Here is a 19,045-nt window from a genome sequence, read left to right as displayed (position 1 = left end):
ACAACTTCACGCATTTCCAAGTGTTGGAATCATTTGCAGACTAACGCGAAACCTCAAGTGAGGAATGAGACATAAAAGTAACAGAAATAGCATTTACCAGGAGGTGAACTGACATAGTTCCAGTGACTCTCTTCCTCCAATATAAAGCTGTAAGTTCCTATTTGCCTACACTATCTTAAGAAAACCCAAAAGAGCCTTCAAATCCCCTGATTGGCTATAATAGTCTAATCATAAAATCAATTTGATCAGATTTATCCATTCATCTTTTCTATACTGACTACTGTTGTATTCTCATTTTTCTCCTCAGCTACCTCTCCTCCTTCTACCTGCATTTTACTCACAGTTGGAAAACTAGCTCTGCACACCTCCCCAGCCTCTGGATACACATGCCCAAAGAGACAGAGGATAACCACCGATGTTTACAGCGCTATTACTGAGTAATTAGGAAGAAGTTAATTTCAATTTCACATGATAGAAAAAAGATTTGATAAATTTAATAAATATATCCATAACAGAAGTGGAGGAGTTATTTTTAAAGCATTAATAAATGAAGGTATCCATTAGCAGGAAATTCAGGTACATAGCTGGAATACTGCCCGCCAAGGCTGTAAATGAGGCAGCAGTTAATACAGATGTGTGTGCACAGTGCTATGTATATCTGTAAGTATAATACACACTTCTATAAATACAGATGTGCACATGATTCACTTTAGATTAAAACCTACAATCATTTCCTCAGTTTTAACCTAAACATGTATTTCAGTTAAATATAGGGTGACAAATGGCTTGCCATTTTAACTTTGAAAAAACATAACCTGCTGACTTTATTATCAGAGCCAGAAGGGCCCTCAAACTCCATCAATAAACTCTTAGAAAGTCAATTTACTATAAAACTACTTGCATAGACTCTTTTCTCTTTCTAAAATTTTCCCTTGGGCTTCAATTTTCTCCTTTGTGAACACTAACCCAAAGGCAAGTAACTCTGGAAATGACTTCTGGTTTTTCTCTTGTTCTTTTATGGAAGGACTTAGTCTTAAGAGTTCAAGAGACAGGGGGCACACCCACTCATGTAGTTACCTCAGACGTGAAACTCAACAGAAAGGTACCTGCTACTATAGAATATCACATACTTTAGTTTCCATTTCAGAAGAGAGAAAAGTTGAAATAAAGAAATACATACATCAGAAATAAAGTTGAGAAGTATTAATTAATACCTTCAAAGGGTTTTGAATCTCTCAGAGGAAGTATTTCTGAGAACAAAAAAATAAAATCAAAACTAGATTGTTCTTAAAAGGAAAGAAATAACAAATGTTGGAGAAAATGTGGAAAAAAGGGAACCCTCATACACTGTTAGTGGGAATGTAAATTGGTGCAGCCACTACAGAAAGAAGTATGGAGATTCCTGGAAAAATTAAAACTAGAATTACCATATGACCCAGCTACTCCACTTCTGAGTATTTATCCAAAGAATACAAAAACACTAATTCGAAAAGATATATGCATCCTATGTTCATAGCAGCACTATTAACAGTGGTCAAGATACGGAAACAACCTCAGTGCCCATCAACAGATAAATAGATAAAGAAGATGTGATACATACACACACACACCCCCCACAGACACACACACAATGGAATACTACTCAGCCATAAAAAATATGAAATCTTCCTTGTTTGCAACAGCATGGATGGACATTGAGGGCATTAGGATAAGTGAAATAAATAAAACAAAAAAAGACAACTCTAGGATTTCACTCATGTATGGAATATAAAAACCAAATACAAACAAAATAAATGAGCAAACCAGAACACAACAAGTAACATTGATACAGAGAACAGAGTTGTGGTTACCAGGGGGAAGAGGAATGGGAGGAGGGCAGAAGAGGTAAAGTGGGTCAACTGAAGGGTGATGGATAATGATTGTTTGGTGGTGAGCACGCTGTAGGCTGTAGCGTATACAGAAGTCAAAAGATAATGTTGCACACGTGAAACTTATATTCAATACAATGTATAAACCAATGTTACCACAATAAAAAAATTAGATTGTTCTTTGAGTTTCTAATTAGTATGAATCCTCTGAACAGCTTTATTTCAAAGAAATACTGATAGAAATTATTTTTCTTCTTCAAGATCTATGATTACAAATTTTTATTTTAAATCCATTCAGAATCATTCATAGCCGAGTTGAAAAAGACAGGTGATGCACATAAAATCCTTCCCAGTATAAGATAGCCCCCCCAAAATCAGTAATTGTATCTTGTAATTGAGTGGTTTGCTATTTAATAACCACATGGTGGCAGGCAGGAAAACTATAAAGCAAATTTAACCATACCAAAAACAACAACCCCCTACCACCGTAACTCCTAGGACTTTCTGGCCATTCAACACTCATCCAACTAGTAAGGATCTACTTCAAAATGTGTCTGATTTCAGTATTTCAAGCCATGAAGTCTTTTTTTTTTTTTAAGAAGGGTTAGAAGCACTAACAGCTTATTAAATATTTGCATTTTAATTAGAACTTATTTCTGTTACTTCACTTAATAATAAATATGTCCAACTATGTCCAAAATTCACAGCAGCAGGTCATTTGGTTGACTTTATTGTCAAACTGAAACTTAACAGAGGTGAGTTGAACTTTAAGTTGTAAATCTAATAACTAATATATTCACCCTATAACCCCAACAGCTGGCACAGGACCTGTCAAAGAGCAAGTGCTCATAAAAGTTTGTCAAATCAAACTCAGCTGAGAAGTATCTGTCAAAGATAATATGCCCTTTGTAAGAAAATGTAACAGAATAATGAATCAGGAATGTCTGGCACAGTAATTCTCTATAGTTCTAAGATCTGCCTGAACGTACAGAAAGAATAATGATTCAGAGGGTAGAAAAGTCAAAAACAGTCATGGTCTCAAATGATAAACCAAGAGTGAAGACATGCAATACAAAATAAAGTGAAGCTAAAACCTAAGCAAAGCAGGAGGGCGGGGGGAAGCACTGAAAGATAACAAAAAGAAAACAGACATACATAAAAAAAAAAAATTAGTTAGGGAGCAAGAAATACAATGGGGTGAAGGACACCCTTTAAACACCTAGATATAAATATGGTCACCAAAATCCATGGGTCTGAAATTTTCTCCTCCACGAGCTAGAGTGTCCAAGGAAGCAAGATCAAATCAAGTATTAAACGAGGATGCATGCAACAAGTAAAAGGATTAACCGTTTTTAAAATAATTTTTTATTGATTTTATCTGCTTATAAAGGTATTAAATGTGTTTTGAAAATATAAACAAAATGAAAATAATCTACTAATATAATTATAGTATAATGTCTTTCAAAACATTTAACAGAAAGGAGTCTGTCCATCCCTACACACACACACACACACACACACACACACAAACACAGACCTACTCATGCATACACACAAAAATGTACACATGCTTTTTCAACATTCTTTGGATCACCCTGTATAGAATATTAAACCCTATGTTTTCCTTTTAACAGTAAACATTTTGCCATTTCATTAAAAGTATCTTCAAAAGTATTATCAATAGTATTATTATTATTATTAAAGTAATAACACATGCTCCTGGTGAATACATTCCCAGTGCAGAGGGTATGAAATAAATCTTTCTTTTCTATTCCCTGCCACCCCATTTCCATTTCCCATAGGTAATTCCTTTTATCACTGTTTTTCAGCATTATCCTTCCAAGAAATCATCGACACACACACAAATTTTTACATCTATATATAAAGGATATATATTTAAGTATATATTCTTTCAATCCTTACACAAATAGGTTCATAATGAACATGCTGTTTTTCACCTGGCTTTTCTGAACCCAAGAATACACCTTGGAAATCTTTTCCTACCAGCACTAAGAGATCTTTCTCATTCGTTTTAACGTCTAGTATTACACAGCATGGATACACCATAATTCATTTAACCATAGTCCTCTTGAATATTGAGCTTGTGTATTTTTGTTGTTCTGCCCATAATGTTCCAGTCAACACCCTGTTACATGTATTTTTATGAAATGGTACTATTTTTGTAGGATGTGGACCTAGAAAGCCTCCCACATACATATTCTCCCATTTTTTCCTAAAGCTAATAAAGTTGCATCATGTGATTTTTTTAAACCAAATTTACATATTTAATGCTGTGCAGTCAGTCCTGGCAGCAGTTTCAAGCCACCTCCAACTTTACTGTTCTCAAGTTGCTGATTTTGGTTTACATCTTATAGTTCATTTTTGAGTATTTTTCTCAGAAAAAGGACACTAGCTTTTCATTTTGTGTTAATTTATATCTGTTTTGTCTCTGTGCTGCCTATGTCCACTTGGCTGGGTATAGAAATCTTTGGTCCCAATTCTTTCCCATTCAACGCTTTGTAGACTTTGCTCTGTTGTCTTCTTGCACTTCGTGTTTAGCAAATCCCAGTGAGCCTGATTTTTACTCCTTTCTGTTTATCAGGACTAACTTTAACTGTATAAAACAGAAGACCCAAATAGCCGTAGCCTGAGTAAAACAAAAGGATTTCCTTCTTCCCATATAAAAGACACAAATCCATTCAGAGCCATAATGGAGGCCCCATGTCATTAAAAAGTTTACGATTTGGCTTTCATCCTCAAGGTCACTAGTGTCCAAGACGATGGCATCAATCCATGCCCTCAACAGAAAGTAAAGGAAGGCAAGTGAAGAGTAAAATAGTGACCATACCAGTTTAGCTGGCACCTTTAAAGAATTTTCCTGTGAGTCCTGATTCAACAGCTTGCAAGCAGAAGTCTCACGAATCACCTTTAGCTACAGAGGAGGATGGAAAATGTAGCCTTTTAGCTGGACATATGGCCACCATGAACAAAACAAGAGTTGTCACTAAAAATGAAGGAGAGAGACTCCCCTGGTGGTCCAGTGGTAAAGAATCCGCCTTCCAATGCAGGGGACGCAGGTTCCATCCCTGGTCGGGGAACTAAGATCCCTCATGCCGCGGGGCAACTAAGCCCGCACGCCACAACTACTGAGCTCGCGCACCTCAACGAGAGAGCCCGTGTGCCGCAAACTAGAGACAGAAAACCCACATGCCACAACTAGAGAGAAGCCTGCGTGCCGCAACGAAGAACCCACACCGCAAGGAAAGATCCCACTTGACTCAACAAAGATCACGCTTGCCACAACTAAGACCCGACATAGCAAAAAAAAAAAAAAAAAGAGAGAGAAAGAAAGGAATTAAATAAATCTAAAAAAAAAAAGGAGAGAATGGATATCGGGTGGGCAAATAACTGTATCTGGTCAGGGCAGGTAACATAATTTTTCTCCTTGGTGCTTACAGTATTTGTTTTTGAAATTCATAAAAAACGTCATGATCATATCTAACAGTAAGTTTTTCACTAATTTTACCTTGAATCCTTTTGATTTGCAGACCAAGGTCTTTTTTTTCTGTTTAAGTTTCTTTCTTTACACTATAATTATTGCTACTATTTCTCTCTGTGTTAGTTTGCTAGGGCTGCCATGACAAAGTACCACAGACTGGGTAGCTTAAACAACAGAAATTTGTTTTCTCACAGTTCTGGAGGCTCAAGATGTTGGCAGAGTTGGTTTCTCCTGAGGCCTCTCTCCTACGTTTGTAGACGGCCGTCTTATCACTGTGTCTTCACATGGTCTTCCCTCTTTGGAAGTGTGTGTCCAAATTTCCTCTTCTTATACAGACACCAGTCATATTGAATTAGGGCCCATGCTAATGACCTCATTTTAACTTATTTACCTATTGAAAGACCCTATCTCCAAATTTAGTCACAGTTAGGTACTGGGAGTTAGGACCTCAGTACATGAATTTTAAGGGGACACAGTTCAACCTATAACACTATCATTTTAGTGTCATTCTGTAGAATGCCTAAAATCATTTGATTGATCACTATTCTCCACCTTTCACATAATCTTTCATCATCTTGGGTTTTTCTTCTTCACGATGAGAAAAGTTTTCCCTCGTATCACTGATTTAATTCTTCTAATGTTTTAAAAAAGACTTAATTTCCCTATTATCATTTTGGTTTTTCCTTACATTTTGTTCTACTAACTACAGTTAGTACTACTAACTAACTACAGTTAGTTCTTTTTGCATTTCTCCCAATCCCATTCATATAGCTCCCCATTATCATTTCATAGAAGCTATACGCTTGCTGCATACAACCACAGAATCTCAGTCATGTTCAACAATAAGCACATATTTTTGTGACTGGCTGATTCAGGCTAGGCAGCTCAGCTGAACATGGCTCGATTCCACATGTCTCTCCTCCTCCTCCTGGGACCAGCGCCATCATGGCAATGGCAGAGGCATGACGGGGCATGCTCCCTGGCACAAGCGAATTTCAAGCCCCTAATGTTACATGCTAACAATCAGCAAAAGCAAGAGTCCAAAAATCAAAGAGAAGGAAATTCACTCCTCCCACTCAACTGGAGGGGAAAGGGTGATAATTTTGAGCAAAAATCTAACCTACTACATCATCTTGCATCTTTTGAGAAACTTTAGCTTCAGTCTCCTAAACTTTTCCTATTTTGCTTTATAAATCTTTTTCTTCAAATAAATGCTCTTCTTTGAGACCTCAACTTAATGCTTTTTCCCTAATGCTTATTCTATAGCATAAGGGAAAATAAGTATTTTTCCCTTGGGCTTATAAGGGAGTGGGGTTATTTTGTTTGTTTTTAATCCTTGCACGGGTAGAAATCTATTTAGATCTGCTATTTACCACCAGACACTCTGGAAAGTATTTCCTTAGCACAGCTCCCATCCACCACTTTACTCTCCAACAAGATTGTATTCCGACGCAGTGCTGAAGTTAAGTCTAAGGTACATAACCCTTAGCTCAATTTGTGTGCCTAAGTTTTTCTAGTGCCCATCTGCAGAAAAGAGATGGAAACTCCTCTTTCTCTGTCAGCGTCTCTGACTAAACTGAAGCGTCACACACAAAGTTGGAAATTCTGGTTTGAACAGAATACGATTTTATAGACTTCATTCCCAGCATGCGCTGCTTCCAGTGTTCCTCTCATCTATAGCCTGATGAAAAAGTATCAACAGTACATAGTTCTCAACTGCCCTCTGAAGAATCTTACGGCTATTTTAAAGGAATGCTGGAAGGACATATGATGTGCACAGCTATCTGATACATGCTAATAACGCCAACGTTCTACTGTCTTACCATCTGGTCTTATTCCCTACCAGGTCTCTCCTAACCTAATAAATGTCCTGAGTCCACCCAGGCCCTTCAACACAGGACTGTGCTACAATGAGCCCAGGCGTAAAAAAAAAAAATGCTCTCTCTAAACCTTGCCTAAACTACTCCAGAAAGAGGACTGTCAAAGCTGAACACAGCCTTAAGTAACAAAGAGTCTTCTAACTTCATATTCATACACCTATATTTCTTAATTAGGTGGACTTCACTATCCAATTTAAGGATTTCTTTTCTCTTCCTTATGAAATATACCAGAGGTCTCCCTGATCCAGTTACAGACCCACAGTAAATGTTTCTTATGTATCTTTACATAAAAGGACCACAAGAAATGTGCAGTGAGGGAATGAACAAACTTTGAATGTCAGCCTTCAGAACGTGGAGTACTTGGTATCATAAAACTCTCTTATATTTTCAGAGACAGTATGTTAAAAAGAGAAGTAAAATAAACTATAACAATATTCTGGGAAACAAATAATATTCCTTAAAATTCTACATGGCCACAAGACACTGTGGCAAAGAGCATCTTTAACCAACCTCATCCTGCCTTTTTCCTTGTTCTGCTGCACAACTCGGCTAGTGGATTTGATGTACAGGTGCCGATGCAGCTCGTCTATGAGAACTAAGTGGAGGTTCATCTTCTTGCTGTGAAGCTCCAGCCTAAGGTCACTCAGTCCTTCCACCTGGAGCAGGGGACCCTCCAAAGACTCGACTGCAGACACCTGAAAAGGGCAAAAAAAAAAAAAAAAAAAAAAAAAGATTAAGACAATGAAATAATCTAGTAATATTATAAATATGAAAGACTATCTTTCAAAAGACACTGTCGGGACTTCCCCAGTGGTCCAGTGGTTAAGAATCCGCCTGCCAATGCAGGGGACACGGGTTTGATCCCTGGTCCGGGAAGATCCCACATGCCGCAGAGCAACTAAGCCCATGCGCCACAACTACCGAGCCTGGGCTCTACAGCCCGCAAGCCGCAACTACTGAGCCCACGCACCACAGCTACCGAAGCCCACGTGTCCTAGAGCCCGTGCTCTGCAACAAGAGAAGCCACCGCAGTGAGAAGCCCGCGCACCACAACGAAGAGTAGCTCCCGCTCGCCACAACTAGAGAAAGCCCGCACACAGCAGCGAAGACCCAACGCAGCCAAAAATAAATAAATAAATAAATTTTTAAAAAATAAAATAAAAATAAAAGATACTGTCAAAAGAGTTTATGAGAACTTTATCAGCATACTTCAGACTTTCAGTATAATGTGGACAGGCCTAGTTCTGCTCTTGAAGGGTTTAACATTGGAGACAGATAATGCTGAAGAAAACAATCATGGTAAACATGAAGGCATCTAAAGCACCTCAGCAAAGCTGTACATACTATTTATTCCCGCACACATTGCCTATCCATGGACACAAGTAAAATGACCTCCTACTGAAATAATTATAATGTTTATATCCTCACAAGAAGTCCACATACTAATGATTTAGATCAACTTTTAGTCAAACTTAGCCTCTTATGACTAAGACTCAATAAAAGCGCACTATATCAGTTTTTTAATAATTCTCATGGCCATCATGAATCAGAGCTTGGTTAGCCTAAGTCTACAAGTGTATTTACAGTCATCTCTAGCTCTTTCTCATATTCACATACACACAGAGGAAAATGCATTTTTACATGAATGTTACAAGCAGACAACAGTAGTCATCACCTCTCCTTGGACTGACTCAGTTTGATAGAAGAAACAGGATTTGAAAGGTGAACAGAGGATAAACTATGAAGAGGGAGATTCTCTTGGCATAAAGTGCAATTTGGGAGATTTTAAGACAAAAAGGATTGAATGAATAAAAATGGTGCAGAAATACCTACAACAAATGGACAAGATGAGGGACTCAGGGAATTTGGAATAATTCACTTTGAAACCAAAATGAGAACTGCAAAGGGAAAAAAAAGACAGTATGTATTATATAATCCCATTTATCCATGTACATAAAATTTTATTTATGCCTTTCTATGTGTAAAGACCTTACATATTTTTCTTAAAGAAAAAACAAAGTGAAGAGGTACTATTCCTTGGGAGAAAAAAAAGAAGAGAGAAACACAAAGACTAATAATAATAATGATAGTAGTAGTAATAATAACAGTAGTAATGGAGAAGAGTTGACTACAAGCTGAACTCAGGGAAGAGAGCCCTACCAAGCTCCCTGAAGGAATTAATGTGCAATGACTAGTTCCTGCTTTGGCTATACATCTAAATATTCCTCATTTGTACAGATAAAGGCAATAACTAATAACACTATTTAAAAAAATCAAGCATTTATACAAAAACAATCAATAGGTAATAGAAGTCATGAAAGATCAGTGATCAAAAATGTTGATCGCAGATCTATCCCAGTATATGCAGTCACCTAGGAGAGTGTGGACAGTGCATACAGAAAGCTTTGCAGCTGCCAAATACAAACCGGCCTGAGATGGGGAGGAAAATGCAACGGCTTAGCCACAAACACATCACTTGTTTTGTGATGTGCTATAATGAAATGTCAGCAACAAATAAGTTTCCTTAAGTTGACCAAGACAGAATCGAGGAATGAAAGAGTGACAAGCCCTGGGCCAGCTCTGCCCTCTGAAGCCTGCCAGTTCATTTTCACGCTGACTTGCAACTGCCCCTGCTATGAGAGCCCCCCTGCCTGGTGCAAGCTGCGGGCAATTCCAAATGGAAAGGCTGCCTCACGAAATGACCAAAGTGTCCCCAAGGAGGAAAGACAACAACAAGTTCATTTACACATGTGCTCTAAAATGGATTTTAACTCAGGTCTCTAGCAGAGAAAAGAGGATGCATTAACCTTTAGTGACATCAAGATTCAGAAAATGAAAAATAATTTGGTAAACCACTGGCCCATCATGTAGCCTTATCCCTCAAGGTAATTAAATCCAGCTGAGATATTTAAGCTTAAAAACCACCCACTGCATGTCCACACTCAATTTGTTTGTAGGAATTTGCATGAAGATTTTTAACCCAAACATTTCATGTTCCAAGTACAAAACTATATGACGACGTCAACTTTCAAAGCCGCTTAATTTTTCTTAAATGTAGGTAAAGCACTTAGCAACACAGTGCCTGGCACATACTGAGGGCTCCTCACATTATTTTTAACAGAACCTATTTACCATGTGGATAAAGGAACCTCAGAGGGTGTTTCCAACATGTTTTAAGGCAGCATTTTCAGTAAAGTGCTGTCTCCATCATGGAACTATTATTAACCACGTAGATAACAAACTTTCTGAATATGTTTTCTTGACCCAAAATACAAGTAGTTACCATATATACAATCAAGAGTAGTCTCAGAACTTCAAAGATTTAAAAACCTTACCACAAATAGGAAAATAGCCTCTATTTCTGTATGAAGATACAGTGCTTTATTTTCTGGCCTTCACAAATTAAAAGTCTATTTATAAAGCTGTAATTATGAAAGCTAAGCAAGGCCACTGTCTTCCCTGACTCTAACCTTGCTTAGTGGTACTCGTAACAATTTGCAGAAAATAGTTGTCAATGCATATATTTCATCTCTAGAACTTCAGTTTAGAAACCTGATATTTATCTTCTGTGGTTCTAAGTAGCTTGTACCATAAAGCTTACACATAAGGAAAACTCGTTGGGGCAGCAGTCAATCCAACCATCACTGATGATTAATTCTGTTGTACTGGGGGGTCTGGTTTCTAGGCATTTCCTAACATTTAGCCTTTACTAGAGGACAAATCCTTAAATATCCATCTACAGTTAGAAATGTGCATAATTACTGATAAAAATACCACCAAAGCATTTTTTTCTTTAATGTATGGGAAGTGGTCTTTTGTAAATTATTTCACTGTTTTCTAAATTTAATGACTGCAGAGCACTTTTTAAATAACACACTGATGAAACATCAACAGGAATTCAAGAGATGCAGCTGGATTAAAGTGGACAGCAACAGATTCATTCTTTGAGAAATAATCAAAATCGGTTTCAGAAGTGTGACATACAACAATGAATACTGTCACAAATAAATATTAAAATTACAGGACAAGGCACGGCAGATGAAAGATCAGACAACATACAGTGGAACTGTTCACTGGAAAATGCTGTCTATACATCTACGCACAGATCGAAATACGATGAATTCATGTGTCAAATCATCTCTACTGTGACCTCTAGAATTCTCAGGTATGCCACACCATTTCTTTTTTTTTTTGAATTTTTGAATTTTATTTATTTTTTTATACAGTAGATTCTAACTAGTTATCTATTTTATACATATTAGTGTATACATGTCAATCCCAAACTGCCAATTCATCCCACCACCACCACCACCCCCCGCCACTTCCCCCCCTTGGTGTCCATACGTTTGTTCTCTACATCTGTGTCTCTATTTCTGCCCTGCAAACCGGTTCATCTGTACCATTTTTCTAGGTTCCACATGTATACGTTAATATATGATATTTGTTTTTCTCTTTCTGACTTACTTCACCCTGTATGACAGTCTCTAAATCCAACCACGCCTCTACAAATAACCCACTTTTGTTCCTTTTTATGGTTGAGTAATATTCCATTGTGTTAGTGCTGCATTGAACATTGGGGTGCAAGTGTCCTTTTGAATTATGGTTTTCTCTGGGTATATGCCCAGGAGTGGGATTGCTAGGTCATATGGTAATTCTATTTTTAGTTTTTTAAGGAACCTCCATACTCTTTTCTCCACAGTGGCTGTATCAATTTACATTCCCACCTACAGTGCAATAGGGTTCCCTTTTCTCCATACCTGCTCCAGCATTTGTCTGTACATTTTCTGATGACACCCATTCTAACTGGTGTGAGGTGACACCTCATTGTTGTTTTGATTTGCATTTCTCTAATAATTACTCATGTTGAGCAGCTTTTCATGTGCTTCTTGGCCAACTGTCTGTCTTCCTTGGAGAAACATCTATTTAGGTCTTCTGCCCATTTTTTGATTGGGTTTTTTTTTTAATATTGAGCTGCATGAGCTGTTTATATATTCTGGAGATTAATCCTTTGTCCGTTGATTCGTTTGCAAATATTTTCTCCCATTCTGAGGGTTGGCTTTTCGTCTTGTTTGTAGTTTCCTTTGTTTTGCAAAAGGTTTTAAGTTTCATTAGGTCCCATTTGTTTATTTTTGGTTTTATTTCCATTACTCTAGGAGGTGGACCAAACAAATTCTTGCTGTGACTTATGTCAAAGAGTATTCTTCCTGTTTTCCTCTAAGAGTTTTATAGTGTCCGGTCTAACATTTAGGTCTCTGATCCATTTTTAGTTTATTTTTGTGTATAGTGTTAGGAAGTGTTCTAATTTCATTCTTTTACATGTAGCTGTCAAGTTTTCCCACCGCCACGTATTGAAGAGACTGTGCTTTCTCCATTGTATATCCTTGCCTCCTTTGTCATAGACTAGCTGACCATAAGTGCATGGGTTTATCTCTGAGCTTTCTATCCTGTTCCATTGATCTATATTTCTGTTTTTGTGCCAGTACCATATTGTCTTGATTACTGTAGCTTTGTAGTATAGTCTCAAGTCAGGGAGACTGATTCCTCCAGCTCCGTTTTTTTCCCCCTCAAGACTTCTTTGGCTATTCGGGGTCTTTTGTGTCTCCACAGAAATTTTAAGATTTTTTGTTCTAGTTCTGTGAAACATGCCACTGGTAATTTGATAGGGATTGCACTGAATCTGTAGATTGCTTTGAGTAGTACAGTGATTTCACAATATTGATTCTTCCAATCCAAGAACATGGTATATCTCTCCATCTGTTTGTGTCATCTTTGATTTCTTTCATCAGTGTCTTACAGTTTTCTGAGTACAGGTCTTTTACCTCCTTATGTAGGTTTATTCCTAGGTATTTTATTCTTTTTGTTGCAATGGTGAATGGGATTTTGTCCTTAATTTATCTTCTGATCTTTCATTGTTAGTGTATAGGAATGCAAGAGATTTCTGTGCATTAATTTTGTATCCTGCAACTTTACCAAATTCATTGATTAGCTCTAGTACTTTTCTGGTGGCATCTTTAGGATTCTCTATGTATAGTATCATATCATCTGCAAACAGTGACAGTTTTACTTCTTTTCCTATTTCTTTACCTTTTGTTTCTTTTTCTTCTGACTGCTGTGGTTAGGACTTCCAAAACTATGTTGAATAAGAGTGGTGAGAGTGGACATCCTTGTTTTGTTCCTGATCTTAGAGGAAATGCTTTGTTTTTCACCATTGAGAATGATATTTCCTGTGGGTTTGTCGTATATGGCCTTTATTATGTTGAAGTAGGTTCCCTCTATGCCCACTTTCTAGAGAGTTTTTATCATAAATGGGTATTGAATTTTCTCAAAAGCTTTTTCTGCATCTATGGAGATGATCATATGGTTTTTATTCTTCAATTTGTTAATATGGTGTATCACATTGATTGATTTGCATATGTTGAAGAATCCGTGCATCCCTGGGATAAATCACACTTGATCATGGTGTATGATCCCTTTAATGTGTCGTTGGATTCTGTTTGCTAGTGTTTTGTTGAGGATTTTTGCATCTATATTCATCAGTGACATTGGTCTGTAATTTTCTTTTTTTGTAGTATCTTTGTCTGGTTTTGGTATCAGGGTGATGGTGGCCTCATAGAATGAGTTTGGGAGTGTTCTTTCCTCTGCAAATTTTTGAAGAGTTTGAGAAGGATGGGTGTTAGCTCTTCTCTAAATGTTTGAGAGAATTCACCTGTGGAGCCACCTGGTCCTGGACTTCTGTTTGTTGGAAGATTTTTAATCACAGTTTCAATTTCATTACTTGTGATTGGTCTGTTCATATTTTCTATTTCTTCCTGGTTCAGTCTTGGAAGGTTCTACCTTTCTAAGAATTTGTCCATTTCTTTCAGGTTGTCCATTTTATTGGCATAGAGTTGCTTGCAGTAGTCTGTTAGGATGCTTTGTATTTCTGCGGTGTCCATTGTAACTTCTCCTTTTTCATTTCTAATTTTATTGATTTGAGTCCTAACCCTCTTTTTCTTGATGAGTCTGGCTAAAGGTTTATCAATTTTGTTTATCTTCTCAAAGAACCAGCTTTTAGTTTTATTGATCTTCGCTATTGTTTTCTTTGTTTCTATTTCATTTATTTCTGCTCTGATCTTTAGGATTTCTTTCCTTCTACTAACTTTGGGTTTTGTTTGTTCTTCTTTCTCTAGCTCCTTTAGGTGTTAAGGTTAGTTTTTTTGAGATTTTTCTTGTTTCTTGAGGTAGGCTTATATTGCTATAAACTTCCCTCTTAGAAGTGCTTTTGCTGCATCCCATAGGTTTTGGATCATCGTGTTTTCATGGTCATTTGTCTCTAGGTATTTTTTGATTTCCTCTTTGATTTCTTCAGTCATCTCTTGGTTATTTAGTACATATTGTTTAGCCTCCATGTGTTTGTGTTCTTTATGTTGTTTTCCCTGTAATTGATTTCTAATCTCATAGCACTGTGGTCAGAAAAGATGCTTGATATGATTTCAATTTTCTCAAATTTACCAAGGCTTAATTTGTGACCCAAGATATGATCTATCCTGGAAAATGTTCCATGTACACTTGAGAAGAAAGTATAATCTGCTGTTTTTGGATGGAATGTCCTATGAATATCAATTAAATCTATCTGGTCTATTGTGTCATTTAAAGCTTGTGTGTCCTTATTAATCTTCTGTCTGGATGATCTGTCCATTGGTGTAAGTGAGGTGTTAAAGTCCCCCACTACTATTGTGTTACTGTCGATTTTCTCTTTTATAGCTGTTAGCAGTTGCCTTATGTATTGAGGTGCTCCTATGTTGGGTGCATATATATTTATAATTGTTATATCTTCTTCTTGGATTGATCCCTTGGTCATTATGTAGTGTCCTTCCTTGTCTCTTGTAACATTCTCTATTTTATCTGATATGAGTATTGCTACTTCAGCTTTCTTTTTATTTCCATTTGCATGGAATATGTTTTTCCATCCCCTCACTTTCAGTCTGTATGTGTCCCTAGGTCTGAAGTGGGTCTCTTGTAGACAGCATATATACATGGGTCTTGTTTGTATCCATTCAGCCAGTCTGTGTCTTTTGGTTGGAGCATTTAATCCATTCACGTTTAAGGTAATTATCAATATGTATGTTCCTATTACCATTTTCTCAACTGTTATGGGTTTGTTTTTGTAGGTCCTTTTCTTCTGTTGTGTTTCCCACTTAGAGAAGTTCCTTTAGCATTTGTTGTAGAGCTGGTTTGATGGTGCTGAATTCTCTTAGCTTTTGCTTGTCCTTAAAGCTTTTGATTTCACCATCGAATCTGAATGAGATCCTTGCTGGGTAGAGTAATCTTGGTTGTAGGTTCTTCCCTTTCATCACTTTAAGTATATCGTGCCACTCCCTTCTGGCTTGTAGAGTTTCTGCTGAGAAATCAGCTGTTAACCTTATGGGAGTTCCCTTGTATGTTATTTGTCATTTTTCCCTTGTTGCTTTCAATAATTTTTGTCTTTAATTTTTGTCAATTTGATTACTATGTGTCTTGGCATGTTTCTCCTTGGGTTTATCCTGCCTGGGACTCTCTGCGCTTCCTGGACTTGGGTGGCTATTTCCTTTCCCATGTTAGGGAAGTTTTCAACTATAATCTCTTCAAGTATTTTCTCGGGTCCTTTCTCTCTCTCTTCTCCTTCTGGGACCCCTATAATGCGAATGTTCTTGCGTTTAATGTTGTCCCAGAGGCCTCTTAGGCCGTCTTCATTTCTTTTCATTCTTTTTTCTTTATTCTGTTCTGTGGCAGTGAATTCCACCATTCTGTCTTCCAGGTCACTTATCCGTTCTTCTGCCTCAGTTATTCTGCTATTGATTCCTTCTAGTGTATTTTTCGTTTCAGTTATTGTATTGTTAACCTCTGTTTGTTTGTTCTTTAATTCTTCTAGGTGTTTGTTCTTTAATTCTAGATCTTTGTTAAACATTTCTTTCATCTTCTCGATCTTTACCTCCATTCTTTTTCTGAGGTCCTAGATCATCTTTACTATCATTATGCTGAATTCTTTTTCTGGAAGGTTGCCTATCTCCACTTCATTTAGTTGTTTTTCCGGGGTTTTATCTTGTTCCTTCATCTGGTACGTAACCCTCTGCCTTTTCATTCTGTCTATCTTTCTGTGAATGTGGTTTTCCTACCACAGGCTGCAGGATTGTAGTTCTTCTTGCTTCTGCTGTCTGCCCTCTGGTGGATGAGGCTATCTAAGAGGCTTGTGCAAGCTTCCTGATAGGAGGGACTGGTGGTGGGTAGAGCTGGGTGTTGCTCTGGTGGGCAGAGCTCAATAAAACTTTAATCCGCTTGTCTGCTGATGGGTAGGGCTGAGTTCTCTCCCAGTTGGTTGTTTGGCCTGAGGCAATCCAGCACTAGAGGCTACAGGCTCTTTGGTGGGGCTAATGGCGGACTCTGGGAGGGCTCACACCAAGGTGTACTTCCCAGAACTTCTGCTGCCAGTGTCCTTGTCCCCACAGCGAGCAACAGCCACCCCCTGCCTCTGCAGGAAACCCTCCAACACTACCAGGTAGGTCTGGTTCAGTCGCCTATGTGGTCACTGCTCCTTCCCCTGGGTCCCGATGCACACAATACTTTGTGTGTGCCCTCCAATAGTGGAGTCCCCACACCATTTCTTAAAGGTAGAGTACTACATAATGAGCCAACCAGATGTATTTGGAAGTTTTCTTACACATATTTTCAAAAATAAATCCATGCAGGGAGAGGGGGAGGGAGGGGAGATAGATACTACCAACAGGGAATCTTTTCACAGAACACCTACTATTATCTGACAGAACGTTAATGTTTTAACTCACCAGAGTTAGAAACTGCTCATACAGGCAACAGAAATCTGTTTGAGTTGAAAACAAATATTTCTTTTAGGATTATGAAGATAAGCAAACATCTACAAAATGTTTTAACACATGATGTTGAACAGGACAGTAAGTTTCACTATTAAAAACCTATCCACTTAGGAAACAAGTTCTGAGAAATATTTCCTTAACTCAAAAATATAGGTCAGAGGTACAGTTAAAATGTACATAATCAAGAATCGTCTGGTGTTTTCAAAAAAGAAATTTGCCTTGAGTTGAGAGATGAACCTACAACAAAGGAAATCTTTGTAATTAGAAACTACAGTGCCCTTAAATTTTCTTTCCCAAATGTCTATTTCTCATTTTCAATTTAGTTTAAACTAGGAATAATGATTTCATAGTTAAGTGTTTGTCTTCTACCAATCTTACTCAAGCTGATTAGGTAAAAAGATCTAGTTTTGTGCTTTAACACGAACCAGTGGAAATGTCTTTAAGTAACACCAAAGTCAGCCATTCTAAACAGCTGCTTCATTGAAAAAAACTCTGGAAAAGAAACCACTGATCTTTATTTTATTTTATTTTTTTGGTTGGGGGAGGTGAGATACACAAAGGTGAATGACAACTGTAACTGTTTCTAAATAGAACTAAGGTTCAAGCCAAAAAACAAACAAAAAAAATCTTTTAAATTTAAGCAAAAAAACCCAACCTGATAACTAAACCATCTGCTAGCTAATAAAAATGCTTATTTTGGCAACAGTGTTCCCTACAAAAAGCAAATGTGTTGCCACTATTGAGTCCAAAACAAATATTTCCTTCAGGACTCTTATAATTACATGGTTCCAAAATGTTCTATCACTTTTCAATAGGTCAGTACATCTCCCTTAAGGAAGCATTCTTCTAGTAAGACAACATAACCATCCTGAAAATGTTGCCTTGGTCCAACTTACAGATACAATAGAAAGATATGAAATTAGGCTATTCTAGAGAATCGATACCATCCCTTCCCATAAGTATACAAAAAGACACAAGTCTGAACAGTCTCAACTAAATAAGAACACCAAAAATCTTTGGCTATGAACAACAAAAGAAACATGCCTTGGAACCTGAGATTTACTTAGCACCCAGGTCACCAGCCTGCTGCCATGGGCCCCTGAACTGTGGGAAGGCAAACTCTGGTGTCTTCAGGCCCTAATCCTCAAGACAGTAGTCTACCTAGAATTCTCCACATTCAGGCTCAGGGGGTCCCAGATGGGCCCAAGAAGTCTCACTCTGAATCAAGTATGATTCATACCCATCTCAGCACAAGCAGGGAAGATGTGTTTCTCACAAGAATCCCAGATCATTCACTTAGCAAACATTCCCATTTAGCTATACTGTATTTCCCAAAGCAGAGATTTTATTCTTTATCAGAGAGAAACTGGTAAAAGAAACCAAATGCAAGTTTAAAAAAAACGTGATTTCATGTATTAATTTGAAATATGAAACTACTGTTTTCATGAGTCAAAAATGATCAAATATCGGCTGTTTCAATCTAACAGTTTAAGGAGCCAGTCTGAAAGCTTTGATGCATCTAGGAAATCACTGTACTCTGTAGAATGTTGTGGCCCATATAGAGTCCTAGGTATTTAACTGCATAGAGAAACTAGCAACAATTTTACTTGCAGAATATAGTATCATATTATATGGGATATAAAACACAAGCATGTGACCCCAAAGGATTTTGTGCACAAAACTCCTACCTGGTAGATATAAACTTAATAGCACTTAAAAACTTTCTTAAGGATAAATGTCATCCGCTCACTTGTGTTTATAGCATGACACGAGCCACCACATGTGGCCTAAGTAGAGGACGGCTTAGACTGCTCTGCATGCAAAAGTGGTTGGTGGAGGGAGGAAAAGAGTATGGGACTTACAAGGGAGAAAAAAGGGCTCAGGCTACTGTGGAGGTTTCAGGGAGTCAGTCCTAGGGGTCTAGAGGAAAAACAGAATCCCTGATCCCAG

General features: G+C 37.6%; 1 protein-coding gene across 2 annotated transcripts in view; it reads right to left on the bottom strand.

The window, feature by feature from the left end:
* Positions 1-19,045, bottom strand: part of EXOC4 (exocyst complex component 4) — an 843,793-nt gene that overhangs the window by 775,474 nt on the left and 49,274 nt on the right. For both annotated transcript variants that reach the window (XM_061198739.1, XM_061198740.1), the window contains one exon: positions 7,758-7,942. In XM_061198739.1, the coding sequence (XP_061054722.1) occupies positions 7,758-7,942 (185 nt within the window). The remainder of the gene's footprint in view (positions 1-7,757; positions 7,943-19,045) is intronic.

This window comes from Eubalaena glacialis, chromosome 8 (genome assembly GCF_028564815.1).
Source record: "Eubalaena glacialis isolate mEubGla1 chromosome 8, mEubGla1.1.hap2.+ XY, whole genome shotgun sequence".
In the NCBI taxonomy this organism is placed as follows: domain Eukaryota; kingdom Metazoa; phylum Chordata; class Mammalia; order Artiodactyla; family Balaenidae; genus Eubalaena; species Eubalaena glacialis.
This window is presented reverse-complemented; position numbering and strand designations above follow the sequence as displayed.